Source organism: Rattus norvegicus, chromosome 1 (assembly GCF_036323735.1).
Source record: "Rattus norvegicus strain BN/NHsdMcwi chromosome 1, GRCr8, whole genome shotgun sequence".
Classification (NCBI taxonomy): Eukaryota; Metazoa; Chordata; class Mammalia; order Rodentia; family Muridae; genus Rattus; species Rattus norvegicus.
In genome coordinates, this window is record NC_086019.1 from 216,083,818 (window position 1) to 216,095,944 (window position 12,127).

At 51.0% G+C, this 12,127-nt stretch overlaps 1 protein-coding gene across 10 annotated transcripts in view; it reads left to right on the forward strand.

Moving 5' to 3' along the window:
• Window positions 1-12,127, forward strand: part of Rab3il1 (RAB3A interacting protein-like 1) — a 36,567-nt gene that overhangs the window by 12,775 nt on the left and 11,665 nt on the right. Inside the window, exons 3-4 of one of the 10 annotated variants that reach the window (XM_039090274.2) lie at window positions 632-791; window positions 978-1,032. The exons of 4 other annotated variants lie outside the window; for them this stretch is intronic. Coding sequence is in view for 4 of the 6 variants with exons in the window: in XM_063277108.1 (XP_063133178.1) it covers window positions 881-1,032 (152 nt within the window). In the remaining 2 variants the exon portion in view is untranslated. Of the gene's footprint in view, window positions 1-631; window positions 1,033-4,035; window positions 4,194-12,127 lie in introns of those variants that run through there. 5 more of the 10 variants (XM_063277108.1, XM_039090314.2, XM_039090207.2 and 2 more) reach the window with 5 other exon arrangements.

Consider the following 12,127-nt stretch of genomic DNA (forward strand, 5'->3'; position numbering starts at 1 on the left):
TAGTGGAGAAGGGGGTTTGTGACGCCAGGGCAGACAGACCTTCCATGAAAGTTGCTGTCTTCCATAGGGAAGAATAGTTCCTATTTTAAAGATGAGGGCCTAATCCCAGAGAGGTTAAGTGACTTGTCCAAGGTCACACAGCCAAGGAGGAAATCTCTTCCGTTTTGAAGGCACAAAATGGAATGGAAGTTGAAGTTAGTGTGAAGACTGGATATATGGTGGCTCAGTATTTATTTCTCTTGCCTGCATAAGGCTCTGGCTTCAATCTCCCTCAGCACTACAACTACCCTGTTCAGAAAAAAAGAAAACGTGGGGAACGATGTTTGGAAAGGGCAATTTGAGGTGTGTCTTGAGTGACAACAGTTGGCCCGGATGTGCTTCAGAGGCTATGGTTGGGGAAACTGAGGCACAGAATGGCTGAAGCTATGTTGAATTGTCCTTTGGTGACAGTAGTTAATGGGCTTAAGGGACTAGTTACTGAATATCTGTGCAAAAGCAAACAAGCAGCCAGCTCATAATAGAACCAGGCTGGACAGGCTCTGCCCTGTGTCTCGGGGCAGGAGGACAGGAGACAGGCAGTCTTGAAAGCTCAGGGCATCAGCATGTAGGGTTGCTGCTCTTCTATTCTCAGGTATATCTTGTCCAGCTCATAGCCCACAACCCAGGAAGGAGGCCCATGTCTTCCGCTGCCCGCTGAGCCTCAGGAGTTAATAATTAAGGGTTTAAGAAGATAGAAGCGTCTGGGAGGCCCCGCCCGGCCGCTGTGCTGCTGCTCCTGAGAGATAGCAAAGGTTAGTGTGAGGCTCTGCCTGGAGTGGAGGCAGCTTCTGTCGCTTGACCTCCCGGTGGTCTCCAAAGGGGCCTCAGCCTGGCCCCAGGCATGGAAGCCTCTGAGGAGCCCAGGCAGTGTCCTGCCCGAGGGTCATGCCCAGTGTTCTTGGCCATGAGCTCAGGCACTGTCCGCTATGCCCCATCAGGTTTGGGTCCTGTACCTGAGAGGAACTTTAGAGAGGAGACCTGGGATGCAAACAGGTGAGCTGAGGTCTTGGGACACCGAGGGGAGGTGGGGGATGGGTCTTGACACTCTGCAGGGACATGGACATGGACGTCCGGAAGCTGACTTGGAACAATGGGCTGTTTTGAATTGGGTAGGATTTCAGGACCTTCTTACAGAGTGGGCACTCAGAGAGGAACTCTGATTGCCTGGTCCAACTTGAGGTTTAGACCAAGGTAGAAACTGAAGGTCAGAGAGACCAAGACATGCATCCTAGGTCACAGTTAGAAACAGATGGAACTCCAGAATCAGAGGCGGATTCAGATTCAAGTCCCATATATCTTCAGCCTCAGCCTAGGGCCTGTGGCTTAAAGGTAGCAAACTGGGGGAGGGGAGAGTGGACAGGAGGTGTGTGTGGAAGGAAGAACAATGAGGCTTTTGGTGGTTTGTAACTGTAGACATATCTTTAATTTTCTCCTCCCCACTGGCTGGGTCAGGCACCCAGTAGGTATTCACTAATCTTTCGAGGGCTGGCTGTACCCAGACACAGATTCCACCAGTACCAGGGGCTCTGTGTCGTCCCTAGGAAAAGCTTCTGTAAAGAGATCCCACCTCCCCTCCCCTGGCTCTCATGACATAAAGCAGGTTCTTTAACTTCTCTGAGGACATCCCTTTCCAGTGTCACAGCAGGGTTCTCTGTGCTGCTGAGAGGAAGGCCTGGTGGCTTGGAAGTTCACAGAGTCTAGATGCGTAAAAGACAAGATATTTTTGGTTAGTAATTGCACATCAATGGTCAATGCTCTTAGGGTGGTGACCACACAATTGTCCTTTGAGGCCTCCTTCAAGGGCTCCTAGGATGAGACCTTTCCTCAGGAACCTTCCCCTTTGCTAACACCTCCATTGACTCTCACTAATCCCATTGACAGAATTTATCTTTGCCCTGGCTTTTAAACACTTGGAAGGCAAAGGCCCTGTCCTGGACTCTTTCTCTGTCATCTTTTCCTCCTGCCCCTAGGTGACCAGAGCAAGGAACAGGAAAAGAGCATTTGCTCAAGGCTTAGCTAGTGAAGGGCTCAAGTCAACAGAAATATGTTGATATCTGCTTTGGCCAGACCCTAAGCTGGGCTGGGCTGGGTGGAGGAACATAGCCCAAGAAGGGGTTGGTCTTTGCCCATTAGAAGTCATAGTCTGGTAAAAACCACCCTATAGTGAGGGAAGGACATAGAAGACCTGGGCTGAGAGATTCTGTCAGATGAGAAGGATGCTGTGGAGAGCCGTCTTCTCCATGGTGGAAGATGCCAGCCATGGGCAAAGACATGGGTTCCAGTCACCAAGTCCTTGCTCCTATAAGCTGACAAAGGAGCATCTGTTCTTAATACTTACTTTATTATGTGTGTATGTTCATTCGTGGACTTGTACACATTCATCAGGTGCCCCCAGAGGCCAGAAGAAGGCATAGGGTTCCCTTGTGGAGTCAGGGTTTTGAATTGCCTGATAGGGGTGCTGGGAACCACACTTGTGTCCTCTGCAAGAGCAATGCAGGCCCTTACTGGCTGAGCCATTTCCAGCCTAACTCTTTTTCTGTTTGTTTTCTGTGGGGCGGGCAGGTGGGTGGGCTTTCTTTTGCTGTTGTGGGGTTTTATTTTGTTTTGATTTTTGACTTTTGAGACAGGGTTTCTCTGTGTAGCAGTCCTAGCTGTCCTGGAACTTACTTTGTAGAGCAGGTTGGCCTTGAACTCGGAGTTCTGCCTCCCTTTGCCTCCAGAGTGCTGGGATTAAAGGTGCGTGCCATCATTCCCTGGCTTTCTTTTCTGTTTTTTTTTTTTTTTTTTTTTTCCTTTTTCTTTTTTTCGGAGCTGGGGACCGAACCCAGGGCCTTGCGCTTCCTAGGCAAGCGCTCTACCACTGAGCTAAATCCCCAACCCCTCTTTTCTGTTTTTAAAAGAGATAATCCGTTGGTGAAGGTGGGTTCTAGGCAAGTCTGGCAGTAGAGGTCTCCCATTTACCATACTGGAATTCCATAAGCCAAGCATGCAGTTGCAGCCAATGAGGGCATTGAGGAGGAAGTGTCCGTTTAGCCCAGGGTCTGGAGACCAACCTAGGCAGTATATGACCCACACCCACTGAGGAAGAGGGGCCTAAGGGAAAGGAGAGAGGGAGGTAGGAGTTCCGGCCTGGAGAAACTCTTGGTTTCACGTGGCCTGAGCAGTTCAGAAGGGGCAGCTGAATGCCTGTTTGTGTGGATGGATGAGTGAGATGTGTTCTTAAAAGCCCAGAGAGTGCTGTAGACCCTGCCTGTGGGAGCTGGTCTTAGTTCTCAAGGAGGGGCTGACTCTGGGCTCTACTTGTTGGATCCTGATCTGAGGCTGAACTTCATTCAGGTCAGTGGTTAGGATAAAAGGAGGGCATAGGAACTGAGGGAAAAGTGGCAAAGGATTCAAGCTTTTTACAGATTTTTTTTTTAAAGTACCTGGGACAGACAGGTGCTAGTGAGGTTGGCAGAGTAGTCTCCAGAGTTTAGGATGGCTCGAAGGCTGGGATGAACTAGTATTCAGAGATATAAGAGGAGGGGCCTGGAAGCAAAGCTGGTAAGATTGGGCCGAAGTAGTGCTCTCTTAGCTTAAACCGCTCAATGAATATTCGTTTAGGGTCTGCCCCGCCCCCTTCCCAGAAGCCCAGTGTCACTCTGGGATTGATGCAAAGCTATGAGCTCCAGAGTCTGGTAACAGGGTTAGAAGTCTGAATGAGGGTGCAGGAGCTGTTTGCCCACTTTGAGTGACAATCTGCCCGAGAAATAGAGCTGAGATCCCCGAGAGCCATTGTAGGTTCTCAAGCAAGGGTGCTTTAAAAGTGCAAGGCAGAGAGTGATAGGGAAAGGCGGAAGCCAGATCTGGATGCGAGATGATGGGACCAGTCCCGTTCTCGCTCCGGAGGGTCATTGTCCCCAAGCAGCAAGAGGGACAGGGCTGGGCCGGCAGAGGGGCGGGGCCGGGCACGTGGCCTGGGGCCCGCCTCAAGGACACGTGACCCGCCCAGGGCAGGGGAAGGTCTGGGGTGGGGCGGAGCCGCAAACCCTTGGCGGCCAGCGGGACAGACTGGCGGAGGAGCGATTGACAGGCGGCAGGGCAGCTCTGGGGCCCGGCAGAGTTGGTGGTGCGCGTGGACGCGGCTGCGGCGGAGACCTCGGGATGTGGAGCGGGTAGGTCCCCGCACGCCGGTGGCTCTGCGCTCGGTCTGGGCCACGCTGGCCTCCTGGGATGGGAGAACAGGGGATCATTGCTGTTGTTTGTACCCCACTTGGGAAATAATCTGTACTCTCAGCCCTGCCTGCTGCGGCGAGGTGCATTGTAGCATGAGGACACACTGCAGCCTGAGATCTGAAAGGACCTTGGCAGGACCGATCTGAGTTGCCCCAGGGTGGGAAGGGTGATCCTAGCTCCAGTGGAGCGCATGAGAGAAGTGGTGGTGATGGGGATGAGTAAGTAGTATGTATACCTCAAACTGGGGCACACATTTAAAGGAGGGAACACCCATAAACTCTGGGGAAGCAGTGCAGTTGAGAAAGCTAGCTGTGTCTCTCCAAGGTCTCTGGCTAGTTGACTGGAACCTGGAGGGGCATAGGCATAGACCCTGAGTCCTGAGTGAACCCGTTTCCCACCCCTCATCCCCACTCCCATCTGTTAGGGCCATCGGTTCTTTTTTTTTTTTTTTTTTTGGTTCTTTTTTTCGGAAGGGCCATCGGTTCTTAAGGCTGACTCCTGTTCTTGGCCAGTCTAGTAGGAGTCCCAGCCTCGTGTTCACATAAAGTTGATGTCCTTTCTTGAATTTAGGCAAATGCCTTCTCCTTCCTGGGCTGCAAAGGGTCTTGGGGGTGTTCCTGCTAAGAACTGTTTCAGGATAGGCAGACGATAGGCACGATAGATAAGCGGAGGGAGGAAACCCTGGGGAGGGGAACAGGTAAGATCTATTTACTCTCATGGACCCCAGCTGAGTTTGAGCTGAAATGCTGGGGAGCTTCGAGCTTTGCCGCTTCAACCCCAGCCAGGGCACCAGAACTGAGCTCCCGGGAGGTGTAGGCAGGCTTGATCTTTTAGAGGGAGCAGAAGCCAGCCTGTGTTTGTTGGGAATTTGCTCCAGGGAAAGAAGCTAGCTAGACTTGGGAAGTGTTTTGGATGGGTTCAAGGAGCCTGCCTCAGATTGAGGCAATCCCACTTAGGGATGCATTGCCTGAGGCTGTGTGTTTGAGGAGCAGCCTGGTCTGAAAGGAGCTGTGAGCCTTTCTGCTGGGCGAACTGAGACAGTTGCTGTATAACCCTTAGGGTGACAACTCCCCTTCTCTGGGCTGGAGTCAGCTTGAGTACTTTGGGTGTGCGTGTGTGTGTGTGTGTGGGGGGGGGGTATGTGTTACCGGAGGAGATGCCAGGTGTCCTTCCTGTCTCCACTGTATTCCCAGGTCTCTTCACTAACCCTGGGACTTGTTTAGCCAAGCTGGTGGCTAGTATACACCACTGATTCTCATGGTGCTGTGTCCCACTCTTACCCACTAAGCCATCTCCCAGCCTTTGTACATAGGGTTCGGAATGCTCTGGGGACTTAGGGGCCTTGGAGCAGTCCACTCCCTACAGCTGTTAAGAGGGACCACGCTCTGGGTCACACACTGCAGGTCACTCTATGAGATCCCTAGAAGCTGATGTCAACTCTAAGGGCTATATCCTAGGAGGTATGTATCCTAGCCCAGGAAGGGTTGGGGCCTGGCTTCCTGCTGTAAATGGAACTGAGCTATGGTGTTTGTTTACGGCAGAGTCCTAAATGGAGATAAGCCAAAGTGACTGGCTGGATCCTGTAGGAGTCAGGAGTAGAGATCCTTTTGAAGATAAACCTTGAACTCTGAAGTAAATGGCCATACTAATCTGATTTTTGGAGTAAAGGAAGTGGGTACAGGGTCTCATGTAGCCCAGGTTGGCCTCAAACTCCCTGTATAGCCAAGGATGACCCTCTCTCTCCATCTCCCAAGTACTGGGATTACAGGCATGTGCCACAATGCCTGGTTTAGAGTTTAGAAGTGAGGAGGACAGGATCTAGACCTTTGTGTTCTGGGCCAGGACTCAGGCAACTGGGCTGCATAGCCAACCTAAGTGTCGTTTTGGTTTGCTTTATTTTGGACACAGGTTCTTACCATGTAGACTAAACTGATCTGGAACTCTCTTTAAAGACATTTTTATTAGTGTGGTGTGTGTGTGTGTGTGTGTGTGTGTGTGTGTGTGTGTGTGTGTGTATGGTGTGTGTATATGTATGTGTGTGTATGTATGTATGTGTGTGTGATGTATGTGTGTGTGTGTATGGTGTGTGTATATGTATGTGTGTGTATGTATGTATGTGTGTGTGATGTATGTGTGTGTATGTGTGTGTATGTGTGTGTATGTATGTGTGTGTATATGTGTGTATGTGTGTGTATGTGTGTGTGTATGTATGTGTGTGTGTAAGTGTGCATGTGTGTATGTATGTGTGTGTATATGTGTGTGTATGTGTGTGTATGTATGTGTGTGTGTATGTGTGTGTATGTGTGTGTGTATGTATGTGTGTGTGTAAGTGTGCGTAAGATGGAGGGAGAGAGCACATGTGTCACCACACACACATGATAAGGTCAGAGGGCAACTTTGTGGGTTTGGTACTCTACTTTTATGTGGGTTCTAGGGATCAAACTGAGGCCCCCCAAGCTTATACAGCAAGCCTCTTTCCTCCTTAACCGTCTCACTGGCCTAGAACTCTTAACCCTCTCTGATTAGCCTCCAGGATGCTGCACTGCTATGCCTAGCTATCTAACCTCACTTCCAGGGGCTCCACCTCCCCCACAGACCGCAGACTGGGCTTCCCCTCCTCCATCTCCTACAGTTTCACAGGCCTATGGTCTTGGGGGCCATGCCCATTCTAGGTGATGGAGTGAGGGTGATATTTTGAGAGCTCTGAGCCTAACACAGTCCTGGGAACTTTACAATTGGTCAGCAGAGTCTACAGACTGAGTTCTGTGCTGGTTCTGTCCCACCGAGCAGCCATGCAACATTGGTGTGACCAGCTGGTCTCAGTCGCTCTACTTCCTGGATAGGACTAACCACACATTTCTCTAGAGAGAGCCAAGTTCTAATGGAGTGCTAAGGAAAAAGTTAAGATCACCCAGCCTCCTAGGAGTTAAAGGCCAGTGACTAAGGAGTCCCACAGTTGGCAGGTGTCGAGGCTCTGCAGTCTTTCACTTAACTGTTCTGAGCCTTTGCTACTCTACGAGCTTCTGAGACCCAAGTCACAGGGGACTGAGGGCCCCAGGATCAGGCAGATGATCTCCCCACTCACCCTGGCCTTTCAACAGATGCAAGTGTCTTGCCTGCTGTCCCTTACCCTGCACTTTTGTGTACAGGATCAGACCAGACTCAGTAGAGCCCTGCCTTGCCAGGCCTGGAGCAAACAAAGCAAAATGGGTGGTAAGAAGGGGATGACATGGTGGCCCCTGAAATCTTCCTTACGTCCATGGAAGGATCAGGGTGTGGAAGCTGGCACAGTCGGTGTTCACTAGGCACATAGTATATCATAGTATATGTCAGAGGGGTGTGTGTGTGTATGTGTGTGTGTGTGTGTGTGTATGATCTTGGACTAAATATATAAGGAGTCCCTCAGAAGCCTGTCTTAGCAGAGCATGCTACTCTCTTATCTAGGCCTGGCTGGTGGAGACACAGAGTGTTGTGTCCCCTTCTAGGCTGAGCTGGTTTGGCCTGGGGTGGAGGCAATGACAGGAAGAATCTGCCCTGGCAATGACAGGAAGAATCTACTTAGTCTCTTGATCTCTTCCACTAGGTCCTGCTGCTGTTCTTGCAGCCCCACCCCCCTGTGCCCCCCCCCCCCCCCATCAGTGGCCTAGGCCCATCTTCTGCCTGCCCTTTGTGTCTCCTTGCCTTGGCTCACTGGAGTCTGACCCAACTGCAGACCCTACTACCAAAGAGATAAGATGTGTCTCTGGTTCTCAGGGTCCTCCTCTGCCACCCACTAAACCCAGACTCAGTGCTGGCTGTTCCCAATGGTGCCTCCCAACAGCTGCTACAGTCCTGCCTTTTCCCTTCAGCCACCCACAGCACTCTGTACTTCCCAAAAACCTGAGCTACCCCCTTTCGCTTCCTGGAAGACCCCTTCCCACTTCCTCATTTCCACCCACCTTTCCCTTGGTTTTAAATTAGCTTAGTTAATCAATTACTGTATTGCATATTTTACCTTCTCTTCTACCCAGCTCCTGCTCAACCCTACCCATGGCCATGGCCCCCCTACGGAGTTTTCTCTGTCTGTATGTTCTCTCTCAGTCCTGCTCAGCTAGCAAGGAAGCCCTGGGCATCACCCTTTACCACTCCTCCCTTACTTGGGCACTGTCTCCAACTTCCTCAAACCCCATCTGCATCCTGCCTTACTTCTCTGAAACCTTCATTCATTCCCGCTTCTGGGGGGCAGGTCACATGCTGTTTGTGCTGTGCCTGCAGTCTGGGGTCAGTTCCAGTCCTATCACCTCCTTGCTTTGTGTTCGAAGAAGCCAGGTCACCAAGCCTGCCTCGTTCTTGGTTGCCCTGTCATTAAAATTAGACTGTGGAGTCCGTCTCACTATAGTACTGTCATGGCGCCCATGGTGCTTGAAATGGTGGGTGAGCTGACCTAAACCTGAAGCGGGAACCTGAAAACCCTGTGTGCTTGTTGGTTTGCTGAAGACTTGAGCTGTTTGCCGGGCGTGTGGGCTGAATGTAGGGTGCCGTTACAGAACCTTTCCTGGCACCTTGTTGCCACCCGAGAATTAGAGTCATGTGTCTTTCATTCTTAGTCTCCTAAATGGGTCTGAATCCACTCCCTGCACCATAGCACTGGCCCTTCTGAGAGAGTGAGTTCCAGGAAGATTTCTGTAGCTTCCCCTAGCACCAGATGCTCCCAGCCAGTTCTTTTCCTGCTCCAGAGCTGTGCTCAGTGCCCCCTCTGCTGTTTATTTAGTGAAACATTGTGGCCTGGAAGACAGAAGGGATTCTTAACTGTAGAAATGGCTGTGGAGGGCCATGCCTGCTTGCTGAGGAGCCCAGAGAGAGCGGGCTGGCTTGTCCAGGGTGGGAGAGGTAGGAGCTTGGAGGGCTGAGAGAGATCCCTATTTAGCTCTGACCAGGAATTCCTGATCCCAAGGGGTGTTGAGCATCTGAGTGGCTGACAGGCCACGGAGTTTGGGATTCCTCCTTTAGTTAGGCTTTGAGGGGTTGAGAGACAAAAATCTCTGCTGCCTCTACAAGCAGGCCTGGCAGACTGAGGATTGAGGCCACTGCTCTGTTTCCTGGGGAAGTAACCCAGGAGAGTGCTTCCTGTATGTGGGGGCCCTCGGCTCCTAAGTCAGCATCAGGATGGGGGATGTTGGTCTCCCATCTGCTTCTGACCTTGACTCTTAATATCTCTCACCCCTAGAAGATTGATTCCCATCCCATAGTATACACCTCACAAAAGATTATATTCCCACAGAGTCTGGACTGAGAAGGTGCAGGGATCTCAGGTTCCTACTTACTGGAGACCTGAGGAGTTCACATGCAGATTTTTTTTTTTTTTTGGTTCTTTTTTTTTTTTTCGGAGCTGGGGACCGAACCCAGGGCCTTGCGCTTCTTAGGCAAGCGCTCTACCACTGAGCTAAATCCCCAACCCCTCCTTTTTTCTCTGATTCTTTATGAATCACCAGAAATTGAACGGAAGAAGATCTGCAGACTGCAGTTGTTGCTAAACACACACACATTTGTGCCCTTCTTCCCTCCCGCCTCTGCTATCCCTTGCTGGGACGTGAGTGCCTGTAGGTTCAGCTTCAGGACCCAGAGTCAGGGAGAGCATTTTGGGCATCTCTGCCCAGTTAGGGTTGATCCCTATTCACCTGGCACTGTAACAAGTGAGTTCCTGTTTGATTTTGATAACATCCCACTGCCTGATAGTTTCTTTTATCTGTCTATGGGGAAAGCAGATTCAGGAACTTCAGACATTCCCAGGACAAAGCATAGCCATGATCTTGGCAACAGTACCCTCCTCTTTCTCCCCACAGGCTGTCAGTCCAGTCAGGGTGTTTTCTGACTTAGCAAGAGTCCAGTTTGAGCTGAACTGGGTAAGGCTTCTCTGCTATAACTCATAGAGAGCCTACTGCGTAGTTGCTCTGGGCCTAGAAACCCTTGATCATGAAACATGTGTGCTGATTCCAATGCTCACCACATTCCAGGCCACTTGGCCAGAAGCTGGGGGGGCCCAGGCTGAAGACCTGGCTGCCTGTCTCCACATCACCCCTGACCTGGGACCTCCGTGGAAGCCCCCTCTTCTCTCTGAGCTTGCACCCCTATCTGAAGTATGGGGCAAAGACTACAATTACTGGGTAAAGAATATTAAAAACAATGTGTGGGGTGGGACTGGGGCGGGTGGGGGGGGAGAGAGAGAGAGAGAGAGAGAGAGAGAGAGAGAGAGAGAGCGCAAGAGCGCTAAGTCATTAAGAGCACTTACTGCTCTACCAGAGGACCCAAGTTCCCACATCAAGAACAGGACTGTTAAAAAAAAAAAAAAAAAAAGAACAACAGGACTGCTTGCTGCTCTACCTCTAGGGGATCTAATGCTTTCTTCTGGTCCCTATGAGTACAAACACATGTAACATCCATGGACATATATGTGCACATAAATACAAATAAGTCTTCACACACACACACACACACACACACACACACACACACACACACACACACAAACAGAGGCACGAGTAAGCCATGCTGCTATGCAAGCATGGAGACCTGAGTTTGAGCCAGGCATGGTGGCACACTCTTATAATCATCATCCTGGGGAAAGAGGCAAGAGAAGCCCCAAGGCTCCTTATCCACTCAACTGAGGCAACCTAAGATCCCAGTAAGAGACCTGTGATAACTCCAGAGAAGCAACATCCAAGGTTGACCTCTGGCCTCCACATGCATGTGCATAGACATGGCTGTACCAACACAAACATACAGACACTGACACACAGAGAAAACTCCCAGTCCCTGGGCAGAGTTCTCATCCCATACGGCTGCCACAGCACTGATAGGGTTGCCTCAGACCTCAAGAACCCTGTGCCAACAAGACCCCCTCCCCCACCCCAAAAAATGGTATTAGGAAAATCTGTCACACACACTGGTGGAATGGTGAATCTCTGCCCTTACCTTATATTCAATGAGGCCCAGTCTCTGCCAAGCAGAGCCCAGTTCCAGGAGCCTCAAGGTTATACCTTAGGCCTGTTCCAGGGCAGAGAGAAGGCTGGGTTAGGCAGTGGCCAGGGTCATGTTAAAGGAGTTGGCAGTGGGCTCACTCACTGCCGTGGTCTCTGAGAGCTTAGTTTCTTTGTGTTACTCAGAGAGAAACTGAGGCTCAGAGCTTCTCAGGGGCTTGGGGACAAGAGAGAGGCTAAACCCCAGCATTTCCTCCCAGTTATTCCAAGGCCCAGTCTCATTGGCCTTGTTCCTCCAGTGCAGGCCTGGCTGAGCCCCTCCTCCTCACTTCCCCACGGTTATCTGTAGCCCAGCCCCCCCAACCCGCCAAGCCACTGCTGCTCTGAGGCTGCTGGCTCAGGAGCCCCAGATTTTTGCTGAGCTAGCAAAGCCAGAGGCGCTGTTTCTGCACAAACGGTCACTGGCCAGACCTTCCTCTCTTCCTTCTCCAGGGTCTGCTTTCTAGGGTGTGCTGTAGCTTGGAGGTGGGGGTTGATTAAGGACATAACCCCTAGTCCATCTAGGGGCTTCCGATTCAGCAAGCGGAGGGTCCTGAGGCTTCCAGAGGAGGGTGTGTTTGTCTTTAGTCACAGAGAAGGCCAGGGAGAGTTGAATCTTGCTCCTCACAAAATCCAGGGGTGGCAGGAAGTGGGTCTGTTATGCCTGGACTATTTGTAGGCTCTTCCTGCCTGTTGAGGCCTGGTGCTTCCTCTCTAGTCCGCCTTGTGGACTTCTATCATATTGACATGTCCACTAACAATGCTTTGTCATTGATAACATTTGCTTCGCTTTAACAAACCCATTTAATTGGCTCTGCTGTGCCAAGGTTTTCTGCCCATTCCCTTCAACTCTTGGGAGTTAGAATCATTGGGACAAT